Source organism: Tinamus guttatus, unplaced genomic scaffold, assembly GCF_059628265.1.
Source record: "Tinamus guttatus ecotype Peru unplaced genomic scaffold, ASM5962826v1 Tinamus_guttatus_pri_ptg000710l, whole genome shotgun sequence".
Lineage (NCBI taxonomy): Eukaryota > Metazoa > Chordata > Aves > Tinamiformes > Tinamidae > Tinamus > Tinamus guttatus.
Window position 1 is genome coordinate 921,117 of NW_028289244.1, and position 26,290 is coordinate 947,406.

The 26,290-nt window shown below is 49.1% G+C and overlaps 2 protein-coding genes across 2 annotated transcripts; one reads left to right on the top strand and one right to left on the bottom strand.

Moving 5' to 3' along the window:
• The first annotated feature begins 6,867 nt into the window (after positions 1-6,867).
• SHROOM1 (shroom family member 1) lies at positions 6,868-17,229 on the top strand. The gene is made up of 6 exons (XM_088536767.1): positions 6,868-9,588; positions 10,542-10,612; positions 12,687-13,286; positions 13,787-13,934; positions 15,185-15,457; positions 16,946-17,229. The coding sequence occupies exons 1-6, from the start codon at positions 6,868-6,870 to the stop codon at positions 17,198-17,200; spliced, it is 4,068 nt and encodes a 1,355-aa protein (XP_088392893.1). The 3' UTR covers positions 17,201-17,229.
• Positions 17,230-23,703: 6,474 nt separating this feature from the next.
• Positions 23,704-25,080, bottom strand: SOWAHA (sosondowah ankyrin repeat domain family member A). Its single transcript, XM_088536799.1, has one exon. The coding sequence runs from the start codon at positions 25,078-25,080 to the stop codon at positions 23,800-23,802; it is 1,281 nt and encodes a 426-aa protein (XP_088392925.1). The 3' UTR covers positions 23,704-23,799.
• Positions 25,081-26,290: the final 1,210 nt, after the last annotated feature.

Below are 26,290 nucleotides of genomic sequence, written 5' to 3' on the forward strand. Positions count from 1 at the left end.
AGTCTTTGGAAAACTTTGCAAGAAAAATAATTGTCAGACTGTGGTTTCTTTTCCAGCCACCTCAAGCAGATCTCATTTGATATATTCTCTATAGTGTTTTCTGCTAAGGTAAGTCCTAAACCTAAAGGGAGATCTAGAGCATAAAACTGATTATAAATTAGGGGAGGAAAAAAAGGATTGTCTCTCTTTTACATAGAAGAGAAAGCTGAGAGCGGCTGGTAGAGATATATGGTTGTCCTTATGCCCAGCTGCACGCTTTCTTGGATGTGCTGTCCTTCCCCTTCTTATCTAAATCATGTGAAAGTGATGGAATTTGAAGACGTCAGACATTTTCTGGAATTTCTGGATATTTTGGAGTCTAGTCAAAGGAACAGCTCCTACTGAGACGTGAGATGTCTGGAAATAGTGGATACATTCACTGGAAATTTATAGGTCAGCTGTGAAGGGCATGTGTATAGATTTCTGTCCATGAAATCCTATATGGAGATCTGGGATCCCTATGGATACAGCTGCTGAATCAGCACCTTTAGGCTTTACCTAAGGTGTCCATGATGCTGGAGACTGTGTGCAACGTCCCTAAAGTACTTGGCTCCCTAGGTGCCCCTGGGACAGCCAGCGGAGTTGTCTGCTAACGCAAGAATCTCACAGAGGATTTTTTTGTTTGCCATTAAATCCCTGAGCCTGTGAAACAGATGGATCAGGTGCTGCAGACTGCAACTCTCTGGAATCTGAGGAATGCAGGCTAATATTTGCCTTAATTGTTTACCCCTTGATAAGAAACAGATCATTCACAAACATGTACATGACATAATACTGGTAGGTTAGTCACGGTGTTTGCTTTGCATTTCACACACTTAGCGCCCACATACTTTGGAGAACACTTGCATATTGTAGTTTGATGCAGATTAATAGCTGCATTTTTTGCCCTTTATTTCCATGGAGCCGTTTATTTAGCAAGGCCAATTTTACCTCGCAGAAATAGACGTAGAGTTTTACACGTGTCAAAATGTTTGCAGTGTGTTGCCTAGGCCTTTGGAGGAGCATCTTTGCTGATGAAGTCCTAGAAAACTGGGTAGGATGAGAACTCAAGAGGTCGTGTTTGGTTCATGTTTCTTCCTCGAGGTGGGATCAGCAGCGTGTATGCCACTCCTGGCATGTGTTTGCCACACAAATTCACAAGAATTCTGTGTCGGACGCAGCTAATCTTAGTGCTTAGTCCCTTATTGCCAGGAAGCCTTTTTTAAAGGGCTGCAGGAATCGACATGCCACCTTTGACAGACTTGTATTTCTCTTCTGAAGTAGGAACATCTAATTAGTTTTCCAAAGTGATCATTTGTGTCACAATTGTAATTCCTCAGCTACCCTTAGGCATAAATCCAATCTCAAGAAGGCTTGGAATGTGATCACATTTGTTAAATAAAATGGTAATTTTTGCTTCTCTGATCTTGGTTTGCAGTGGTAAGCTTTAATGGAAATAAGCAAGTATGCAGGAATAGTACATGACTGTGTTCACTGCCAGGTGTGTGCTTTACCTAGGGTGAGAATAATTCAAGTTATGATAAAGAAAATACCAATGCTTCAGCTGCATACACTAGCACTTGGTTTGGGCAAGCATTGCACGTAACTCCAGATGAGTTAATGGATTAATTAGTAGCACCTAATGCCATCTAAATGGGGTTGAACAAGAGCAAGCTACAAGTTCAAGAAAACTGTCCTTAAAGAAGGGTCACTTGTTAACTGAGTGTAGTCCAGAGACGCTGGTTTTTCTCTGTACAGACATAACTTGCTAGAGACTTGAGAGGCTTTGACTATTGGTTGCAAGCAATTCAAGGACGTGAGATAGAAGAAAACACCTTTCCCTGAATATATTAGGACAGTGACTGAAATTTTGGCAGTAGTCTGCAAAGGGCTACAGACTTAGTGAGATCTAAAACCTGTGCTGAATACTCAGAAATGGTATTTAATAAATGTCTGCGTGACACAGAAAATTTACCTCATTCACTCATACCTACCTGACTTGAGAATGTGCAGCATGGGCAGTAACAATGTGCATTTCCTTGCACTGCTCGGCTGCAGCTTTTTTTTTTCTTTTTCTCCTCCTCTCTCTCCCCTTTATTTTATTATTATTTTTATTAACATTTCATGAACATTTATTAACATTACCATATTTTATTTTATTAACGATATTAGAGTGGAATTGTGGAGGAAATGTTCCCTTGACATGAGGCATCATTACCTTATACCCCAGATAGCCTGCCCTAGGGCACTCAGCATCTTGTCAGCTGGGTTTTCCTCTTGGCCATCAGCCTCCTGGGATGCATTAGACAAGTTACTTTACTGTCTCATCTTTCTGGTTTGCCAGCCCTATAGAGGAAAGACTGTATGTTGTGTATTTGCATGAGCTTTGCATAGAGGGCTGTGGTCTTGGTTGGGTTTCCAAGGTAATGCTGGAGTAAATATTAAGTGGATGGAAGTCAAGCTTTTAATCTAGTTTGGGTCTGAGGTTGTTAGTGGCTTTTTATTTGAGTGTCTGGAATGACGTGTGGTTAATGTGCTTCCCTGTGTCTCCTGGGGTTCTTGGTACTGATAAACTTTAATGTTTTTTTTGTGCTCTCTGGGGTGTACAATGGAAACATTGATAGCTTGGCTGGAATGTGCCCGTTGTTCCAAAGCTGCATGTTAGAGGCTTGCCAGGGCATTTCTAATACCCAGAGACCGCGTGGTCCATGTGGGTCCTTGGCCACCTACCAGATTAGCAAAACAATAGCATCATTTTTAATGTCAGTTGAGTCTCACGCAAATTCATGTTTCTCTTTTACAAGTGAAAAGGAAGTTAATTTTCACATAATTCTTTAAGCACATTGCAGTTAAGGCTTCTGCTGCCAGGGTTTACGGAACATCTTCCCAAAAAGAAATATGATAGGTTTTCCTTAAGGTGTGTTTCATTATTATATTTAAATTTTAGGGGAGAATTTTGGAGAACTGCACATTATTTCAGTTCTTATCACTTTCTGGTCATTTAAAAGATGAGAATTTGTAAACTTGGACCTAAAATAGATATGCAGAATGAGAACTATAGCAGGAATGGAACAACAAAGCACCAAATTGGGAAACGTTCTTGTGCTTCGTGGGCCCTTCCTATGTTGGCCAGAAGGAAGGGCTGCCAAGGGCTAGAGAGGGGGAGCAGGAAAGACTGGAAAAGAGGAGCAGACAGAGGAGGGAACATGCTCAGAGCTCCAACATCTTCCTGCAAACTTGTGCAAACAGTGACTTGGAATTTGCTCTTTTCTTTTTTCATTTAGCCATTCGTGATCTTATAAGATACTGAAGTTATATTTTCTATTACTCCTGGTATCATCATAAAACCTGGAAACATAAGTTCTTCATTACTTTGCTGATCTCGTCATAAATCACAAGCAGAGAGCTTCCAGCAGTTTGAAATTACTGGGGGAAAAAAAAGAGATCTTAAGAAACAGTGCTCTGCGAGGCCAGGAGAAAGCTTTGGTACATCTGTACATACACCAAAGCTCAGCTGCTATTTGAATTCTGCACATAGCTGGGAGACGTTGGAGCCAAATTCTCACTGTAAATCAGGGTAGCTCCATTAACTTCACTGGAGCTGTGCCAGCATATCCCAGACAAAGGCTTGGCTCTGCCTATTAATAGTAATAGTCATCAGTCAGAGAGCTGCAGACGCTCCTTTGGAACAAAGTTTTGATTAAGAAACAGAGATAAGACCGACAGAGGAATCTGCCTTGTGGTTCCTGCATGGAAAGCGGCTCCCGTGGGGTTTGAGCCCGGGCAGGAGGTGCAGTCTGTCCAGCTGATGTGCTCAGCCCCGTGCGCTGTGACTGTGCTGCAGTCTGATCCTGCAGTTTGGGTCAGCACCATCGCTCCTTCATCCCCTTTTCTTTCTCCATAGCATCAGAAGGTCCAAGTTTGTCCCGTCTCCAGATTTCTATGGCGTTCCTTGAAATTCTTCAATATGCCCTAATAAGGAGAAGGTGAAATTTTGTCATCATCCATTGATACTTCATCTTTCCTGTGTGACCCTGTTGTTCAGGGGTGCTTTAAATTTCACAGCTGTGTTTTATTTATGGACAGAGCTCCTTGAGTGCCTTTCTTGAGTCCATTTCTTATGAAAAAGCCCCCAAAGTCCAGCAAAAATTTCTATTCTGTGTGGTGTTTATACTCTTTTAATTTCCTAGAAACTGCTTGCTTTATTTACAGTGCCCCACAAGTCCAGGCTCCCCTAATATATTAACTTGTGTGTTTTGGCTCTGATCCATCTCTTCCCTTGGCTCAAAATGAATGATACCAGAGCTGTCTTTGAAATAAGGCAGGAATGTCGCATTTTTTTCTTTAAACAGCAGCATCACCGCTCAAATCTGTCTCTTCCCAGTTTTATGAGACCCTAGTGCTAAAGTACATAGCTGCGAATGATAGATTAAAGTCTAGTGAGTTCTTCCTTTTTGAAGAAAACAATTTTGTGGTAGGATTTGAGAATGCTTTGCATCTCTTCAGGAGGAGCATAAGCATCAAGCAGGTTGTCACTGAAGGTTTTCAAGACTGTTTATTGGTTTGTTTTCTTTTAATACTTAATCAGTCTTTAGAACTAATTTAAATGAGAATTACTAGCTCAAGTCCATGTTAGTACCTCTCTGGTGTGCCAGTTACAGACCGTTGTTAGGCTTCACTGCTACCTGCGAGTATGGCAGAGGGATTTGAAGCGTGGGGAGAATGGGCTGCACATAGAGATCTCATTTATTAAACTAAATGTGTGTGCATCATGAGTTATAATTGCTGAGGACTGAGCAAATGTCAAGTGCTGCTAATGAACATCAGCTGCTTTTGAGACTCTTCAGGATTGCATTTTCATTACACCTGAGCTCTAAGCTGATGCTGCTTTTTCCATTAATCTGGTATGTTTGCAGAGGAATTCCTAGCATCACAGTCATAAAAATATTTATCTGTTTTAAAAATCTTTTCTTTTAACTGATAGCAGGATCTCTCATCGAGACACTATCAATCTCTCATCAAGAAACTTTCTGTAGGCCTTGGGGAAGGGCTTTTCAAGGTGCAGATTTCTGAGTGAGGAGAGAAGCTGTATGGAAGCTTACTGAAACAACACATCATTTTTATCTTGTTCATCAGATAGTGTGATATCATTCTTGCTTCTCTGAGAAATCATGGAAGCCTTTAAGGGAGGGAAGAAAAACTCCAAGCCCTGAACTAGATGCTTTCTGCAGGGCAGTGTGCTGCCCCTTGTGTTTTTTCAGCCATTTCATTAGCAATTATTTGCTCTGTGTTGGTTAAGCTTCATGAGGAAAGCTATCTAATAACACCAACAGCTTCATGGCTTTATTGCTGTATTGCTGATCAACGTGTGCTTTTCTGGCCTATGGAATGTGTGTGTATGGATAGCCACCATCCAAGACCCCTCAGGGTGCTGCATCAGCAGCAGATTAACAGAAGCAGCCTCAGCTCCGCTCCTTGCTTGTCCTTGCTATGCTCGAGGCTGCTTTGGGTGGAAAGAATCTGCTGCAAGCCAGAGCCACCCAAAGAGAGAGAAATAGCAGTCACGTAGAGAAATGAGTGTCTGGTTTTGTGTCATTACATGCATTGGTTTGAATTGCTCATATTTGCCAAGGTTCTTGCTGTTACTTTAAATAACAATAAATGAATTTTCTGTTCTGCCGGCAGAGAGGTGAGCTGGGGGGTGGGAATGGGCATCCTGATCTCACCCAGGAGCTCTGCTGGGCTGCCTGAAGCCTGCAGGCCTCGAACAACCTCAGACGATGCCTGTGCAGCCAGTCGGCCTGCCCGGGGCACAGTTCACCCTGGCTGTCTTAACGGTGACAATTAAATGTCCACGTGTTCGTGTTGCAGTGAATTCTCCTGCACTTGAATGCAGAGGTGCTGGCAGGGCATGGGACATGCTTTGTGCAAGGTGATTGCAGCCCTGCAGTTGTGAAACCCTGTGCCCTGCAGGGCTGCAGCTGCGTGAGGAAGCTCCAGGCGCTGCTCTGCAGCCAGGAGCGCATTCGGAAGCGTTCGGGAATGCCGAGCTCGGCACATGCGGCTGCGTGTGGTGTCACCTCTGCGTCTGCCTCCAGGACAAGGTCCTGAGCTGCAGCCTTCAGCGCCTCAGCTTCATCTCCAGGCAGGTCCAGACCCTGCTTTGATTCTGGCCCTTGATGTTTTGAAGCCCTAATGGGAGAGGGTCTTCTAATTTTAGGTAGTCCTGTTGATTTTTATGAAGATTTAGATACCTCTTATTAAAAACTTAGTGACTCTTTGTGATAGATAAAAGTGATCATTCCAAGATCCTCATGATTTTTGAAGCCAGATTTATATATTTACCCTAAATACTATTTTCCATTAAGTTGGCAGTTCTTGATTGGTTTGCCTCAGTTCCCATCATAAAGCCTCGACGGGACAGACCTGGCCGCAGCATTCAGTGCCGTCGGTGCTTGGGTCTTTGGACCATCTCTTGCTCAGTAATGAAGTCTGTGCCCCAGGGACTAACATCACCCCAGCTGTAACGGGAATTGCAGGTGTAGTGAGCTAAAGACCAGAAAAATTGTAAATAAAACATCCCATCACCCTCTGGAGTATAGTGAGAGACAAGTCCTTGTGTATGTTCTCTTGAACACGCCGGTGACAATCAATGCAGAGCCTCCTGGGTGGGAATGGGAGCCCTCCTGCTGAAGGTGGTTTTTTTCACATATTTCTGTTTCTTTTTAGGATCCTCTGGCTGTTACTGAAATGTGACCATGGTGGTAGAGCAAAATGTGCTTTTACAATAACTCCGTTGTGGACATTTAATCCAACTTTGCTTTCTGGAGGGGCTGCTATTCAGTAAACATGGCTTCACCAGGGAATGAGACGGAAAGACGGGCTCCAAAGCAAGCAGGAGAGCTCGTGGGTCCAGCGGCCTCTCCTGAGAACGGCAATCGTCTTTTGCCAGCCAAGTCCCTCGGCGGTGCCGAGCACCTCTCGCAGCTCCCAGGAAAGGCTGACTCTGCTTACAGCTCCTTCTCCGGGAGCTCCAGCGTCCCCGAGTACCACGTGCCGTTGTGTTACAGTGAGCAGGCAGCGTACATGGACTCGGAGTACGTGACGGGTATTTACAACCTCAGCGCGGCCGGCTCCGAGCTCGTGTGCGCGCACCCGAACAAGCCACCGGACCTGAGCGGCCACAGTAACTGTCACCGTGACTGCCTCGCTGAGCGACATGGAAACGCTCCTGCCCGAGGGACCGCGGCTCCGATGCCGCCTCCGCCCTCCCCGCCCAGGCGACTCGACAGCTATAAAGTCACTCGACACTTTGAGCACACGGCGGGGAGATGCAACCCCGGCCACGAGCGCGGTGCGCGGCCGGCTGCTGCCGCGCGGGACGGGCGGCTGGAGGACAGAGATGTGTCCTGGAGTCAAGGCAGGGATGAAATTACTGAGCAAGGTACAGCGGCAGCTGGGAGAAAGGCTCTGGAGCACAAGGACATTTCTGATTTAAAAAATGATCTCTCTAAGTCACAAAATCAGGGGTTAAAGACAGGGGAGAATGGAGAGCGGAGTCTATGCCAAGAACCTGTAAGGAGAAGCAATCCACACGTTTTCAGCAGACCTTCTTCATTCATTTTTCAAGAATACTTAAAGACTGATTCCATGGCTAGTGCCCCTAAAATTCTTTCTGCTTTTAATTCAGTTCACACTTATAAAATTCCTGAGGAGATGAACTCTAAAGCCTACCCTCTGCCACATACCAACCCTACCACTGTTAATGATATACAAGAAAACAAACAGTATCACTGCGTTGTGCATAAGCCAAATGTCAGAGAAGCAGATCTGCAAAGCACAGTGCCAGAACCCGGCTGGCGGAAAAGATCTTTGCCCCACGCTCGGTGCCCAGCCCACACAGGGTTGCATGAGGGCTTGGGTCAAGATGTGTCTGAGGACAACCATGACTTAAAATACACGGAAAACCCTCTTCCAGCTAAAACTGCATCAAAGAAGCCGAACAGTTGTACGGATAAATATGAATGCTATGACTCTGAAGGAGAGATGGGGAATGGTGTTTGGGAACCAATCCTCAATCAACAAGCCAAAATGCAGAAATCCTCAGTGTCCCCAAGCTTGGGCAGTGTAGAGCCAGAGTATCCTCGCTGTGGGGACCTGGATCAGGGAAATAAGCAATGCTGTGATCATACTAACCAAACTGCTTTTTTCAGACCAAAGGAAAATGCCACATCTCATTTTTTAAATGAATTCAACAAAGAAAAGCAAGCTAATAACATTAGTCCTGACCTTGCAGTGCATCTAGAACAAGAGAAAACTGCACCTCCTGTTTGTCTGCACAAACATCAACCTGGGCTTCAAAATCAGCCCGAAAGACACCTGCAGGGTGATCTTGCCAGTGAGCAAATAAACAGGCAGACAACTCCCCTTCTTTACTATCTTTCTGGGGGGAAAGCCACCAACACCCTGCATCAAAGGAAGCATGCCGAGCACCAGGAGGACTTGAGGAACCTGCCAAAGAAATCTTCAGCGAGCAGTTATTCTGCCCCAGCACAAACCACAGATGTACAAAGGGAAAGTAATTGGCTTCCAAAGCCCAAACCCAACCATCAGTGCATTGCTGATGATCTGAACGAGGCTGAAGATGTTGTTCTGGGGAGTCCTGGCTCATCCGTGGATGAGAGTTTCAAGAATGACTACAGAGAGCAGCTTAAAGTGGCTCAGAAAAAGGTTCTGAGAGAAACCTCTTTTAAAAGAAAAGACTTGCAGATGAGTTTGCCCATTAGGCTGAGAAAGAAACCCTCGCAAAGATCTTCAATAGAACATCTTAGATCTTTTTCATTATCCAGTGCAAATGAGGATGCCAAACTTGTTCTTGATCCTCCTCCTCATCTGCAATTGGTAGAACACCTCAGTAAAGATGAAGAAATTAGGAGGACACAATTAGGTCGAATAGGGGGAAGGAAAAGGGTAACAAAAGAGCAAAAGAAACTGTGCTTTTCTGAACCTGACAAACTCAATCAGCTGGAGGATAAGGATGTATCATGGAGTCAAGTCAGGGATGAAATTACTGAGCAAGATACAGTGGAAGCTGGGAGAAAGACTCTGGAGAACCGAGGAAGGGCACTTTCCAGTTCAGGTATCTCCAAGACTGAGCTGAAGCAAATCCAACATACTGCACTTATTGAATACATGGAACGAAAGATTAGCCAAAGACCGGGCAGCTCACAACACATCCCACCGCCTAATCCACCCGTGCAGAAGAGACCCTCCTATCCTAAATGGCCTTCTGGCAAGGTTTCCAATGCAAACAAAACCAGGAGGTCACAAAACAATGAGGTTTTCAGCCAGAGTTTCTCTGAAGAAGAATTTCCAGAGGTTTTTGCTCCCGTGGCTTCGGCTGCCCCACCGAGCTTGACCTGTGGATGCCACCCCAGCTCTGCGGCTGCTGCGGTGCCCTTGAAACAGCACTCGGCTCCCAAGGAAGCCAACGGCAGCTGCAGCAGCTCCAGGTGTGTGTCCGCCAACGAGCGCCCCGAGAGGTCCAGATCAACCCCTCCTGCCACACAGGTAAGGAAAATACTAGGAGAGTCACTCATGGTTTGAGTCCTGCATAAAGCCTTCCACCCGCTTTAGAGAACACTGGACTATTCACATGAAAAACTGCTGAGTGGCACAAATGAGGAATTAAGACTTGATTCCTAACATTCAGCACTAGATGTAGAAGCCAGATTTGTTTATTCTACGAGAAGTGCAGTGGAGCTATTTAAAAACAAAATGCATGGTCTGCTCTGCAGTGTGCAGGAGAAATAAACTTTGCATTCAAGTGCTACCATTTTTAACATACATAGTTCTGATTAATGATAACTCGGTGTTTTCCAAAGTACTCTTTAAGGAATTATTGCAAACAAACAATGCATTTTAATGGAAAGAGAAGAGTTGTAGCAGAGTTGCAGGAGTGGAAGCTGCTGGCAGTGCTGGCTGAAGGGTGTGCGCAGAACTGGGTGCAGTTACCTGTTGGGATGGATCAGGCACACAGATAAAGGCAACTTACAGCCCCGGGGAGGACCAAGTATCTGTCTCCAAGAGCAAACTGCACAAACATCATGTGCAACCCACGAGGGTTAAAAACATGCAGGGCACATAATCACTGCAGATGGGTGTATGTGCAATTTGGCATTCAGGAGACTCGTTTGGGTGAGCTATAGGGGAAGATGGGTCTGTGAATCTGCTGTCTTCCAAGCTCTCTTTAGGAGAAGTCTCTTTGTCCGCATTCCCTTGCAAACTGTTATGGGACCGAAGCTTTGCTTTTGTAGCTCAGTCTTTTTTTCACTTGGTAGCAGAAAATCCTCCCGAGGTCCCGCCTGCACTCGCGCCGCTTTCTAACGCGTCTCTGCAGTGACAGTTCGGCTCATTCCCTCTCTGCTCCCGGGCGCTGGCGCTGTCGCCTGCAGTGCCCGCTGCAGAGGCAGTCGTGCAGTCTAGAAGTGCTGCTCACCTGCGTGTGCTGTTTCCCTCTCCAGGACCCTTCCAGAGGTGCAAGTTGTGCAGCGCCGCCAGCCCGAAGCCGAGACCCCTGCCCAGGCTCTCCCAGGTAAGGCTGGGCCGGGACCCCTGCTCCGCAGGACACAGGAGCTTCGCCGCTGCTCCCTCCTTGCTTCCCGGGTCCTTCGCTGCTCCGGTGGGAATTGCTGTGTGCTGTGCCGCTTCCTTTCCTATGGAGTGTTCTTTAAAATCATTTCGACCATGCAGAGCAGAAATGGAAAACGTACAAAGTGCAGAGCCTGAGCTGTCCTGTGGATATTTGGGATCGTTGCTCCCCCACCTGGTCTCCAGCAAAAACAGCATCTGGAATTAGCTTGGACAGGCCCACAGTCTTGAAAAAACAGTGTGCTTCCTAATAGGGGCTTTTGATGGGTGTTATCATCCTTTCCTTTTTATTTATTTATTTTTTCTATCCCTAAGATAAAACTACGATGAAATTCGTACATGACTCAGAAGTTTGTGTCCACCCTCCATATCTGTTTTGCTCATCTAGGGTCACCAGGGGAAGAGCAGTTGAGCTTTTTCTCAGCAAGGAAGTGACGTGGGCACTTGTGTAATAAACTCTATAATTAGATTTTCTTCTGTCCAGACTGCATGCAGTTTTGCAGTCATTTTCTTTGCTGTTACCCTTGTCCATGATAGCGGCTCTGCATGTTTGGTTCAGCCCGTGAGATCTGAGCTCAGCCTCTGCTCCCCAAGCTACTGGTCTTACCCTTGACCACTTGATGCCTTGAATAAGTGAGAATAAGGCCCAAGAGTCTCTGTTTGCAGTGATTTCCTTAGGTGCCTCTTCATCTCTTCCTTTCATCATGTTATCACTTCATAAAGACATGTTCATCCAAGTACTTCCTCAACCCATTGCTTAACTGAGACATGGAAGCATAGCATCCCATAGGGATGCTTTCAGGAAGCATTTTTAGCACCATTTTTGATGCACTCAATGCTGGAAAAGCAGTTTTTATCACCAGAACCAGCCAAATCAAGGTCAAATTCAATTTTTGCTTTTAATTGCAGTGAAAAGATGTGCCTAGTAGATTAGGTATCTTTAACTAACAGTGTTAGTCATGATGTAGTATGAAACCCCATTGAACTTTGCTTGGCCAAACTCTCTTAGTTTTTTTGCATGGGAAGGCTAAAAAGACTGTGTTAAAGCTAAAGAAGAAGGGCAACCACAGGAAAGGATGGAATTTCAGGGATAGTTTGGCTTTGCTGGAGAACCCTTGGTGTCACCCACAGGCACCCAGCGCCTCTTGCCCAGGACTTGAGCCGAGTAAACCCAGTCGGGCCGTGACGCCTCCCAGATCCGCACCGGGAAATCTGCCCAAGCAAACAAATGCAAGAGGCACCGTGGGATTAAATACAATAGTCCACAAGGTTGAAAGCTTTCCTAGCACAACAAAGCCCCCGGGCGTTTTCCTAAACCTAAGACAATTTCCTGCACGTCTGTCAGTGTCTACACTGGCTATCCCACAGGCTGCCTGGTTAAACTTGACGTCTCTTCATCGCTCTCTGCTGCCCCAGTCTCCTGCAAGAAAATAAAAAGTTGTTGTTCATATCTCCACATATGGCTTAGAGAAGACCTACACTGGGCACAAAACCAGGAGTAAATAAGACCTAGGGAAGAAAGGACAGACTCCATCACAGCTGTATTATTTTTATATGTGGCCACAGAGGAAGAGATAAAGAAAGGGGGAAAAAATGAAGCAAAATCTTTCTTCCTGTTTTGAGGATGAAAATGTTTGTTTGTGCCCACAGCTTCAAAGCTCATTTATCACTTTAACTTGGTTATGTCAAGGCTTTTCCTTCCATGCAGTCCCTCTCCCTTTCTTCTTTACTTCCCCCCTCATAATCCCATTGGGCTGTGAAAACGCTGCTAGAGAGGAAAAGGTTTCAGTCTTGAGTTGTCATTAACACAGTTCCCCCTGGCTGAGAGACTCATGGGGGGAATCATTTTGCTTGAATCCTGGGGGCCAGACAGGACCCATCCCTTGACCTCAGCACTTTCCTCTCATTCCTTACCTAGTTTTGGTTTCCCGCCAGCAGGACGGACTCCTGCAGAGAGGAGGAGGCTCTCATAGGGAGAGTATCCCAAATAAATGCAACTTTTGCCTTCTTTCTTGCAGTTTCCATGATGCTGAGAAAGATGAATGTAAGAGTCATGAAGATAGAGATGACAACGTAGCCGGAAGCGCGTGCTGTCAGGATAGGAAGGACTTCACCTCTGAAACCTCGATTCTTGTCCCAAAAAATGGAAACGAGGAAGCGCCTCAAGGGGAAAAGGAGTGCAGAATTCAATTTCCGAATGGCAATGCTTTAATAAAAAGCACTGGACAGCAATTAGAGGTAGATGATCCTGCAGTCCCTCAGGTGAAAGCAATGCACGGCCCAACTGTGTTTGTAGTTCATCCTCATCAAGGAGAAAAAAGTTCAGGCAATGGTTTAGCTGCAAAGGAGCCCTCCGTGCAGAGCAGACAGGACTGTGTCCTCCCAGAAGGAGAGAAAGAGCTGCCTAAAAGGAGGCTGCTGTCTCCCGAAGACCATCGCTATGAAGAACTTGCTAAGGAGATCATTGCCAAAGACAGTTCTCTGGCTGACGTTCTCATGCCTCGTCCCATGAGAAAAACTGCTCTAGACTTGATGGAGGGTCTTTTTCCTATTAACCTTTCCATGTTGGATAAATTACACAGGAGAAGGGGAGATGTGCAACATGTGCAGGAGAACGAGTAAGTAGACAAAAATAATTATCTAGTATTTCAAGCTATTTTAGCATATGGATATCAGGTATATACTAATAGTAAGACTTGGGTGTTTTTTTTTCTTTCTGTTTCATTAGCAAAATATTTTTCTGATTTACAAATTGAGAAATATCTTAGGCTGTGGGTGGAGGGCTAGAAAAGAGAAACAGAGGAAGAAACATGGAGTAAGCCACAAGCAATAGCTGTACGGAGCCAAACGAGCTGTGTGTTCAAAGTGTGGAACCAAGGAGGCTGAGCACTGGTAGTTGAGTATTTAATGTAGGACAAATTTAGCCCAGTTCTGCTGGGGTAAAACAGCTGCTGTTCAGCCAAGCTAAGTGGTTTCCACACAGTAGCATTTGCAAAAATCCAAAATGCTCTGGATTTGAGAAGAGGTGATTCTGAAGTAGCAACACATACCAATCGCAAACGCAGTGTTTGTGGACAGGCTCCTGTTTGACATGTGCTTATTTTCTGTTCAACAGTAGGAAAGATAATAAAGATCTATCAGCAGAAAGCCCTGAAGCTGAACACAATGCTGAGCAGAGGAAAGGAGATCCTGTTTCTAAGGGGAACCAAACCCTGAATAGCAGCAGAGACAGCATGAATGACCTAGATGACATCACATCCAAGAAAGTAGGTAGATGACCATGAAAAGAACGATTGTTTCTTTACTGTGACAAAGTTATTAATATCACATGTCTTATTGCGGACACTTTTCTTCATGGCTATTATGCCAGTAATATTCCTTTGCAGATGCTTCTGAGTCAGTATTTTTTCAGTAGGTTAACAGTTAAAGTCCTGATAAGTGTGTATATTGATCATAAATGGTGGTGTTTAAATCCTTCTGGTTTTATTTAAATCCCTCCTCTCACATACTTATCTTCACTATGTCACCGGGGATGGATGTACTGAAATACACAGCAAAATTGGTTATAGGCTTCCTTGCAAGGCCAGCTCCTGTGCAGCAGCTGACTCACAGTTTAGCACTCAGATCTGCTCTCAAAAGCTGTAAAATTCATTATGACTGGCAGCCTAAATTAGGAATGCATCTTAAAAGAACTGGCAGCAGTTTCTACTGCTATGCTACATTTATCTATTCGCTTTCATATATGCAGAGAATAAAGTCAGTTTGGCTATAGTTGGATTAGGGTTCTACTGATAGGATTATGGTATCTTGAGAGAGTAATATGTAGCTTTGAAGATTTATTTTTTCTTTTTCTGTAGAAACCTGGCCATATTCCATCCAGGTAATTACAATCTGCCTTCCTGAAATTCCTCCTGACGCGGATGTGCTGATATTTTGTATTGCATGTGGTTGAGCTGCTGCTCCTGTTCCTGTCAGCATTAGCTGATTTTCACACAAGCTGATACATTTGTTCTCCCACTCTGATCCCTGGGCCTTTTTCCATATTAACACTTGACACTTTCCATATTAACTCCCTCTCTTGGTTTTTTACACAGGATTATTTGGCTTACCTGTGAATTCCCTGTGATATCTCCTTTTTCTGTGTAGATTACAAATGAATTCCTGTCAGTTCTTGTAACATTTGGTACAATAGAGTTGTGACTTCCTGCTCAGGTCTTGGAGCATAACAGTGTGTAATCGTGTTGTAATCTTTATTCTAGTTTATTCCTAACTCTGTTTGGAAGTTTGCTGAGCTAGGGACTATATCTCCAGTTTAAGATGATTACATGCTCTTCAGAGCTTGAGAATTAAGTATACTTTGGAAAATCCTTCCATTGTTTTTCTCTTCAGAAGCTTACAATTCTTTTAAAAGAAGTCTAAAATTTGGTAGAGATGCTGTAAGGAAAGCTCATTCTCTTTAAGTAATTTGAATTCTCTTTGGCAGTAACAGTTTTCTGTGCATTTCCCCCCTTTGCAGATGGAACTCATCTCAAGCCTCCGATCAAAGCTGCAGATGCTGTGGGAAGAACGGGAGCTGGTGCTCTCCGAAAGCAGGGAATGTGCAGAGCGCGGCAGCGCGCTCGAGGCTCTGGTTCAGAGTGTCTGCAAACCCAACGAGTTTGAGCGCTACATGATGTTCATTGGGGACCTGGAGAAAGTGGTGAGTCTCCTGCTGTGCTTGTCCAGCCGTCTTGCCCGCGTCCAGAATGCCATGAGAAAGATTGATGGAAACACAGATGCCGAGGAGAAGGTGAGTGACAAGAGAATTTAACTTGTTTTGTTGACCTCTTTCAAGATGAGACGACACTTGCCTCATTGGTCTCACAAGTGGATAAATTAGACCTAAATCTGAACCAGCGACTGCTTAGCCAGTTCGTAACAAGCCATAGGCTGTTGCAAACTGAAGCAGTCAAGGTAGCAGCACCGGGCAGTGCCGGGGGAGCACCGCGGACGCGCCGCGTGCGGAGCACGTCCTGCTCTCCCACCCTGCCGCAGGGGATGGCAGGAGCAGCAAAACCCTGGCAAGGAGCTCAGCCAAAGGGGTGCCTGTGAACGTGCAGTGCTCCCTGGCAAGGAGCTCCAAACCTGTCCTCAGAGGTTCTTTTTTCCCTCATCAGTAAGTCAACATGACAATTACTGCCCTTGAAAGCTTACTTCACTGATTGACTTGCCCTCACTGCAGAGAGTGGGAGGAAGGTATTGTCTTAACTTGAGATAAAACTCCCTACAGTTGAACTCAACTAGCCAGTTCTGCTGGAAAAATAGGAATTTGTTTCATGGCAGCAGGAAATCTTTTCAGATCTGAAATATACTTTTTTATATAGAGAAGACAAGCCAAAATTATTCCAGAAATGATGCATTTCTGCTGTCCTTATTGCTTTTGATCAAGTTAGCCCGGGGCCTACCCTGCTTATTTCTCATTCAGAGCTCAGAGAAGCTCCGAGTTGCACCGGGGCATGTGTGGAGCTGCTGCAGTCTCGGGGAGCTGCAGGATTAAGTAGCTCAGACTGGGAAGGTCCCTGGAAGAGCCCTCCCGTGCGGGGCAGTGTGGAGACTTGGGAGCCACCTGTGCGTTAATATGAATAAGGCAGTATTTTACATCAGCTTTAGTTAACACGCTTTGTATTTTGTGGTTGGGAGGGGAATAGTTGCTTGAAGGTTATGTTTGTGCTCTTCACAGAAAATACATTAAAATAATTTATTCAATACTTTGAATAACTTGCTCAGGAAGGACTTGTCTACATGCCAGCTTTTTTACAAATATCTCCCAACTGCAATTGGACCAATGTTAGCAAACCCAGGAGGTCCAGTCTTGAAGTTCAGCTGCCCTCCTCAGCATGCAGATGGCCATGATAGCTCTGTGCTAGTTTTATTGGCACTCTGATCACATGCAATTCACAAAATATAAAAATTTGTGCCTAAAAGAGCATCTAATTCAAATAAAGTGTGTACAGGCTACTGTAAAATTACCAGGATCTTAAGTATATTGATTTTTTTTCTTCCTGAGGACAACATAGGAGAAGTGAGCTTTGATGGGATTTACTAGTGTCTTTACCTCACAAGCCACGAGAGTGAGTAATTCAATCTAGAAAAAAAACTCATGTGGAACACAAAGCCCACAGCAGGAAGTAATTAAACTAAATAGGCTGTGGCTTCCAAATGAAGATCAGGAGCCTGCCAGGAGTTATGAGTTTTCATACTGTGATGCTTTGTTATTTTGTTTTTCTTTCCCTATTAGCAATCACTGAACGAACGACACAAGCTCCTGTCTAGACAGCGAGAAGATGCGAAAGACCTGAAAGAAAACCTAGATCGCAGGGAAAGGGTAGTTTCTGGCATCCTTGCCAAATACCTGACTGATCAACAGCTCCAGGATTACAGGCACTTTGTTCAGATGAAAACCTCCTTACTGATTGAGCAGAAGGACCTTGAAGAGCAGATTAAACTTCTCGAAGAACAATTAGAAAATCTTGAGAAAAGCATCCACCTCTGATACCCAGCAGCAGATGAGCTACTTCTGCACATGGTGATTTGTGACATTTTCCGTGTGGAAATCCATATGTGTTCATTGAACTCGTCTCGGTTTGATGAATTCTTGCAATCCTGTTAGTGCCACAGTATTGACAAGTGCTTAGGTGACCTAGGCACACGGTGGAAATGCTTTCCCTTTTGCACAGACCCACTGACAAGATCTTACAGTACATAGCAGATTGCATTTTGGAAATGACTGATAGGATGTGTTGCTCCTATTAATTTGGCATATTCCCCCCCTCCCCTTGTTATCTGTCCATCTGTTCCCAGATTGACACAATCTCAATAAAACAACAATACAAATATTTTCCTCTTGTGGGTAGGCTGAATGTTAGAAATGGGAAACCATGGGAGTGTTCAAATCCAAACCAGGGAATAAGTGGCGCCATAGTCCAACGCCATGGACAGGGAAACCCCCGCACTCGTTTAATGTTAGCAGTCTGTTTTTATTATGGATAACACCCAGCAAAGGAAATACAGCCATGGATGAAGCCGTTGCTTCCTGGCCTCAGGAGCTGCCATCCCGGGAGGCTGCCTGAGACCACATGGAATGGGGCAGAAAGCAGCGCCCTGCTCGGGCACTGGCACGAGGAGGACGGAGCCGGCGGAGCGGCCACTTCTCACGCTGATAATTTCTGCCCTTAGCCCGCGCAGCCTGTTTGCTCAGGCCTTGCTGTTCTTTCCAAGTGATTGTTTTTCAAACAACACCTTAACGGGGGTGTTTGAGATGTTTTCGATTGTCAGCGTGCATGATAAGTGGTGAACCCAGCAAAAAGAACTCTGCTGTAGTGGAGGTGAGTAGGAACAGGGGAGGAAACCACTCGGTTCCACTGGGATTTTATGACCTGGAGGAACATTTGCGGAGCGAGCGCAGGGCCCCGCGTTGGGAGGGAGTCTGGAGAACCCGTGTAAGCAGGGGGTTCAGGGACAAACCTGGAAGGTGCCTTTTGAGAATGCTCTTGAAATAACAGATGTTTTAACTAAATCAAGGGAGAATTTAAAGGGTTAGAGCACGCTGTATTAAATGAGCTGCCTGTATGGAGAAGTCTGGCCTGAAGGTGCGCTATGTTACACGCCGCTTCCTAAAGACTCCCCTTTTTCCAGGGATGTTTAGCTGCAGGTCGTGTTCCCTTAGCTTCCCTGCGTTTGCGGGAGTGGATAGGAGTTGGAGGTTGCTGTCGCAGCCAAGGAACGTCGTCAAGTACCAGCATCAGCAGAGACAGGCACCAAACGGGGAGACCGTCCTAGGAGGCTGACATGAACATGTGCATCTTCCCCCCATGAACATGTGCATCTTCCCCCAGCTGTGGAAAACCAACATGATGGAAGAAAGTGTCTGGTACCAAAGCTAAGCCTCCCTTTAGAGGGCGGGGGGGGGGGGTCTGTGCTATTTAGTTTTTTGTCTTTAGTGCTTGTCTTTTGTGTTATGGGGAAGATTTTCCCCACTTTCCCTGCACTGGCATTCCCCAGCTGCTCTGCTTTAGCATTTTTCCTAATGCCAGATGTATTGTTCAAGTACAAAAATTAGAAATACTTTTTGCTCTGTTTTCACAACAGTTATGTACACATACTCCTTGTCGCTTTGCTGTAAGTTTGAATTCTAGGCAAAGTGAAGAACTGACAGAGGTGGTGAAACAGGGACCTCTTTGCTGGCAAGCAGAGACGGTCTTGCGAGAGCAGCAGCAGGGCTGGAGCTCGGGCGGGTCCAGGTTTTAATGCTGATTATTCCTTAGGGATTTATTACCAGCGGGCTGGTAAAATGCCCTACCATGGGGCAATAGCTCCTGCTAGGCCGAAGCCCCGTGCAGCCTGGCACACCGTGCCCTGGAGCGGGGCTGGATGTGCAGGCACAGAGCGATGTGATCTGGTCCCATCCCATTCGTGGTGGCTCCTCTGCGCTAGCCCTGAAGGTGCTGAGGCTGTCGCAAGGACAGGGGCGGTTCCTGGGCTGGGAAGCTCCGGAGCTCCGATGTGGGGCCGGAGGAACCCGAGCCCTGCACTCCGAGCCGATGCGGTGGGAGCTGAAAGGAGGCACCTGCACGAGTTAATTACTGCTCTGCACTGTTGAATGCAAATGAAGAGCGCCCGGGAGGAGGGAGAAGGTAAAATGAGAGGTTGGTGATCAGAGCCCCACCAGGATCGCGGGCTGCACGCAGGCTCCTGCGCTCCGGGAGCTGCAGCTCCTCGGCCTTCCAGGCACGGAGGAAGGAGCTCGTGTTTGCCAGACAGAAGCAGGATCACCGAAAGAAAAGGCAGCTTTTATCACTGAGAGCTGGGGAGATTAGCAAAGATTGTAGGTGTGGGGCAGAGCAAGCGGCCAGTGGGAAGAGGACGTGGGTTGTGTCCGCTTGGCAGCGCTCCCGGAGCCGCAATGGAGCCGCGAGCGCCTGCGCGGGGCCTGCGGAGCACGGGGGTTCCCTCCGCTCTGCGAACTCATGGCAACCGCCTGAATAAGAGTGCAAAAATAAACACGGAGCAGCAGAGCGGGGCCCACGCGCACGGGGAGCAGCCGCATCGGCAGCCTCTGCGCTCGGCAGCGCGTGAGTCTCTCTGCTAAACAACAGATCAGAAGCACTCAAGGGTATGAGGGGGAATGAAAAATGCCACACGAGCTGTGTAGCTGAGTCATCTCAGACAAATCACCAGGAGAAAATACAGGTTGAACTGGTTGTGTCGATGCGGAGACCACGCTGACACTCGTAAGAACATCCACAAGTAGTCAGGCATCTTTCTCATCAGCTCCTGCAAAGGAAGGAAGAGCGAGAGCAGCCCACACTACCCAGAGAAGAAACCTCTCCTGTCCCAATCCCTTGGGGAGTCCTTGTCCAGACTGCTGTGACTGGCGGCTCCAGCATCTCTTTTGGGACCAGGTCGCTCAGTCCACGGTGTGCTCAGAGAAACCCCATCCCGGGCGGACTCGGAGCTGGCGGCTGCCAGTTCTGCCCTGGGACCACTCAGGTTGGCCAGAAACTCAGCTCTCTAGAGTGTTTTTACTCCACAGGAGGAGCTGGAAACACTTGTTTCTTCCTATATCCTGCATTTCCATCGATACAGCTTTACCAGAAAGTTCTTTGAGGTACAGTTGACTGTTTTGGTCCCTTCAGGGAAGCAAGGCCAGGCTGCTGAACCGTGGGGCTGTATCGGGAGCCCTTGCAGGTGGGACAGCACTGATTGGTGGAAGCAGTTTGGGGAGAGCAAATGCTGGAGCAGTTTCCCTGTCTCTCAATGCCTGCGTTTGCCCCATTTGGGGATACTCGGCAAGGAGGCTGTGTCCCTGCTGGCAGCTCCATCAGCCTTCGGAAGTGTCTCCTGGTGCTTGTGCTGGTGATCACCAGAGGGACGAGCCGGGAGCAGTCGCCCGTGTTCCCTGTGCCCGGTGATTCCAGGTTGCAGCTGCTCGGGCCTGAAATAGGAAGTAGGAAGCACAACTCCAGTTGCAGCTTTCCTGCTGGGAAAGAGCTGGGCCTCGAGTGCTGTTTTTTGGCCCTAGACAAACTCAAATGCACGGTCTGCAGACAGTAGCAGAAGCTGAGCCAGGATAAGGGCTCCGTGTGCTTAATGACTCTGTTTTATTCTCTTTCTCCATTAGTGACCTAATCCCTAGAGCTGCACTGCTCCGTGGATGCTCCTCATTACAGCTCGGAGCGGCCTGTCGTGTCCCCGCTGCCCTCCCCGCACAGCCACGGCAGCTGATGGTGCCCACGCTGCAGTCACAACCTCTTCATTTGGAGTGGCCCACGCCAGGACGAGAAACTGGCAGAAAAGCAGTAGCTGCCGCCTTGCCATTTTGCCCTGATTGCCATGCAAATGGTGAGCAAATGCATGCCAGGAATGTAGGTCGCGGCGCAGGAGGAGGGACGAGCGCAGGGACCATGCGGGGCTGCTCTGCCCGGGCCACCCGCAGCTCCCGGAAGCCGAACCCGGCTCTGCTGCGGGTGGAGAAGGTGCAAGGAGCAACCAAGGCAGCTGCAACTGCAGCCACAGCCTGTGGGACAAAGTCTGTCCCTGCCCCTGTGGCGCCGCCTGTTTGCAGACGCAGCGGGGTTGATCCGCGGTGCTGCGAGGCGTCGTGCTGCGGAGCGGGCAGAACGCGGGGCTTTAGAAAGAGGCACCGAGTCCAAGCCGGGCAGCACGAGCTGGGCTGCTCTGCGAAGCCAAAGGAGCAGCCGGTTTTGTTTTTGTAGGTGCCGCGTGAGCGGCAGAGCTGGGGATGGCTCTGCTCCCCGTGCCTGCACTCCTGTAAACAATTATCTCAAATTCCACTCTTCTGTATATATGTCACTAATAACTCTGTACTTTAAAAAGACAAGGCAGCCAGGGCACTAATTTCCATTTTACAGCAGGAAAGTTGAGAGTGACCAAGTCAAAATGCAGCCTAGTGCTGCCCAGCCAGGCTGTGGGTTCACACTATGAGCGGAACCAGCTCTAGGGAAAACCCCTGCGGAGGCATCCTGGACCAAATTCCACAGCTGTCGCTCATTCCCATAAAACACTGCTGGCTCAGCAGCATCTGGCCTTAAAACAGGGAAATTTAGGGAGAATCTGTTAAGCTGCTGGATTCATAAAACACAAGGAGCGTTAGGTTCTGCCAGGGAAACTTCAGATGGGCTGAGCATCCCCTTTTGAGCGCAAATGGGATATACAGAAGCAATGTCCAGAAAAGCCTGGAGACTGTTTTTACTTCATGTTAAAGGCAACACACACTCTTGCATGATTACAGCAGTGCCTTCACCGGGTGTTTGTTCAGAACTGCCCCGCTGGGCACCCTCCCCGCCACCCAGCAAGGGCAGCGGCGAAGATTTCTCTCAGCTGCAGCCTCTTATTCTTCCTTATATTCCTCTCCTGTGCAAGGAGGAAAAGCAGCACTCAAAAGAAATCAGCGGTAGCAGTGAGCGGGTGTGAAGCTGATCCGCAGCTGAGGAGTGAGGCTGCAGCAGCCCGAGTCGGAGCTGGGTTCCCAGCTCGCGCGGAAGCAGAGCCAGTGGCACCCGACCGCGCTCCAAGCTGCTCTCCTGCAGCCAGAACAGGAACATTAATGGCCCTGCAGCTGGAGAGAATTCTTAAATGGAGCAACAGGTATCTTCTGTGCAGCTCAGAGATGAGGCAGGGCAGCAGGAATCGAGTCTTCAACAACAGGGTCCCACCAGCAGCTCAGCAGCAAAGGGGATGTTTTCCTGGAAGCAACCCTGAGGTCCTTGATCATTAACATTTGCCTGGCAGACGGATTAGTTCAATACGGAAATGGAGGGATACGGAACGAGCCGTGTCCTTGAGGAGCACAGGGTTGGGATGGAAGGAGCGCTGCGGATGTTGAGGGATCCTGCAGGGCCGCCTGGAGCGGGACAGGATGGGGCAGGACGGGAGGTGCCTCTGCCCAGAGCAACCAGGTACAGACAAAACACGGAGGCACCACGGCTGGGAAAACACATTCCTGGAGGCACTGGCTTGGAAAGAGCAGCGAGTGAGCAGGGTGCGAGCCTGGGCACCTGAGGGGCCCCAAGAGCAGGGCAAGATTAATTTTAACATAATAATCATAATAAAATGTCATTGGAAACGTTTAACTTAATCTCCACTTCGCATGCACTGAGGACCTACATGTAGTACTATATGCATAACAGCTGTGCTGTATAACACAAAAGCAGAAGAAGGTTGATGATTCAGGCCACTGCGATTCGCATCGCTTTGGGAAGTCATGCAGATTTTCTGCTGCAGCAACCTAACATGAAGCCCGGCTTTTCCAAATGTTTATAGTAAACAGGCCAAAGCAAAGCTTAAGGTTTGTAAGAACAGAAAGGTGGGGGGAGAGGGGGAATCACACATCCAAGCCTAATCTTCCAGTTAAGTATTCTGGTGTTTGTACCCTGAAGGATTCATATCCTAAAATTTCATTTCAGTTTTGGACTATCACATACCACGTTTTTATTCAGTTCTGTTTATGTTATATATTGTCAAGCTTGAGAAAAGCTCACAGTCTCACCAGCTTTGTAGTTAGTTAGTGCCACCTGCTCAAAAAGTCTTTCAAGAAGGAGAAAAAAAAACGGCAAAAACAGACCCGTCTGCAACAGCAGGTGATGACAGGGAAATGAGAGGGTTGTAGCTCTTCCTCGAGCCAAACGCTGTAGGCACATGCAGGACAGTCACATTAGTATTTCCAAGAGTAAGAAACTTTGTTTTGAAAAAGTCGAATACCAGGCACGTATTTATTTAATAGAAATATTCCTCTCCTGTTACCAAAATAATCAAAAATATCATAGAAAACTACCCAGCTTTCCTCTACTGCTTCCAGCTGCTCTGTGAGGAGCCCCGTCGGAGCAGCCGGTGGCTCAGGGGGAGCAGACGCCTCCATCCCGCGGGTGCAGAGCACGAGGGCACATTTAGCACCTGCATCGTGCACATCCTTACCTGGGCTCCCATTCTACAGGGGCCACCCGTGGCCTTCAGAGCCAAAGCCAGCTGCTCATTTAGCTAAAAATCCAAAAAGGGGAGGCAGAAGCAATCCAAGAGCTTCCATGAGAACCACGAATCCAGCTGCATGGCCACGCACGGGCGATTTGGCCATGACTAGTGGCCAAAGAACAGCTCGGACACGGGCCGGCGCTTGGCCGCCAGCTCCTCCTGCTCCTCCTCAACCTCCTCGCAGAGGGATGAGTAGGAGGGGAAGCTCCCTCTGGTCTTGGGCTTCTTCCTGGGGCCGGTGGAGGCAGCCAGGAGCTTGTTCAAGGACGATGGCTTCCTGAGCCCCTTGGTGAGGTCGTAGAAGGCCATGTCATCCGAGATGACCCCGAGGAAGGTGCTGGTGGAGCTCAGGATGGAGGCAGCGATCTTGGCGTTCTTCCTGATGGTCTGCGTGGGCCCAGCGGCGCTCTGCAGCTCGGGGTCGCCCAGGAGGTGCCGCACGGCCACGGATGCGCCGTCCTGCAGGTACTGGTGGGGCTTCTTGCCGCTGTAATCGCGCAGGTTGGTCTTGGCGCGGTAGCTGCGCACCAGCAAGGTGATGATGTCCTCGCGGCCGTGCATGGCGGCCACGTGCAGCGGCGTGTAGCCGCCGTACGACTTGGCGTCCACGTCCACGCGCCCACCGCCCTTGGCCGCCACCTCGATGATCTTGGCGGCCGCCTGGCAGTCACCGCACTTGGCGGCCCAGTGCAGGGCGGTGAAGCCCGACATGAAGTCGCGGCGGGCGGCCAGGCTGGCGTCGTGCAGCAGCAGCCCGTGCAGCTCGGGCGACCAGCGCCCGCCCGCCGCCGTCACCAGCCACCGGTGCTCGGCCTCGTCGAGCGGCACGGCCGCCGCCTCGTCGCCCGCCCGCGCACCCTTGGGTGCCCGCCGCGGCGGGGGCGAGGCGGGCGCGGGCGGCGGGGGGCAGCGCACGGGCAGCATGCAGGGCTTCTCCGGGGGGTCCCGCCGGGCCGGGGGATCCCCCCAGGCGGGCGGTGGCAGCGGCGCCCGCCCGTCCTCGCTCTGGAAGCGGCCGCGCAGCTCGGAGACGGCGCCGGGCGCGGGCAGCTCCGCGGCGGGGGCGGCCGGGGAGAGGCGCCCCCCGCCGCCCTCCTCCTCATCCTCCTCCTTCTCTTCGTCCTCGTCCTGGCCGCCCGCGGGCGCGGGGTCGGCGCCGCGCAGCGCCCTGCGCAGCACCACGACGCGCCCGCCGCCGCGCTCCCGCACGGCCGCCACCTCGTTCACGGCCGCCTCGAAGCGCTCGCGCCGCGCCGCGCGCTCCGCCGGCCCCGCCGCCTCCAGCAGCGGCGCGAAGCGGCTCCGCAGCTCGGACGGCCGCGCGTACCCGCCGCGCTCGCGCAGGAAGCTCAGCACGGCCGCGGCGCTCACGGCCGCCTCCGACATCGCTCCGAGCCTCCGGCTCCCTCCGCTTTCTCCCGGTTCCCCCCGGTTCCTCTCGGTCCCCCCTAGCTCCCTCCGATCCGCCCCGATTTCCCTCTGTTCCCTCGATTCCCCCCCGATCGGACCCCGTTCCCCCCGGTCTCCTCGATGCGCGGATCCCTGCGCGGCAGCCCCGGCGCCGCTCCCGGCCCTGGCTCCGCGGCCGCCCCCGCACCTGCGAGCCGCGCTCCGCCCGCCCTCCAACCTGCGCCGCGCGGAGCCTCCGCGCTCGCGCCGCCCCCGGCAGCGCCGGCCCCGGGGAGGCGGCGAGCGCGGCCCGGCCCCGCGCGCAGGTAGCGGCTCCTTCTCCTCCCCTCTTCTCCTGTGCAGCCTCGGGTGCCGCTTTCCCTTGTAGGGAACCCGCCCGCAAAGTGCGGTCCCCGGGGGGCTCCCGTTGTTCCGCGGGGTCATCGCATCTGTCCCGCTGCACAGTTTCTTGTCGGGAAATGAGTCAGGAGTAGGTGGATGGGTCGCTGCTTTGAAATATATTTGAAATCTTACATATATATATTGCATATGTATTAACCTGCTTTGCGTATGTATTAACACCCTCCATCTATAATTATCTACAGTGTACTCGTATCCATCTACGTACATGATTAATTCTCCGCCACATACCTACATGCAAGCACACTTTACTCTGTAAAGCTAAGCTCTGTAACTGCGCTGCCTTATCAGCTATGTCTCCTTAAGCATTTCTTTTTACATGATTATGGTTATTATCGCACAGAATAAATCTCTCAGGCAAGTGCCTTTCCCTGGGGGAAGGCTGGCGCTGAAGAGCTCCTGGAAAGATGACGCTCAGCCCTGCGGACTTGTTTTCCCCGCCGCTCGCTGTCGCAAGCGAGATGGCAGCGTTGATTCTGCAGGGACTGTCTAGGAAAGCAGCGAGGGGCCGAGCAGAGGGCGGCCGAAAGGAGCGGGAAAGAGGGCACAAGGAGGGACTTGCTCTGCTGCTGCTAACGGCACCAGGAAAATGGAGTATTCGCTGGCGCCAACAGCTCCATTTTAGAGCAGCGGAAGCTGCAGCGATGCCGGCAGCGCCATTCCCGCACCCAGGGAAGAGCCGGTACCCACAGGGCACCCTGAGCCTTCCCGCGGCGGCCGGGCCCTTCTCGCCCCATCTTTGTTGAGGCCTCTGAAAAGCTCTTTCATCTCTCGGTAACAAGCTGGC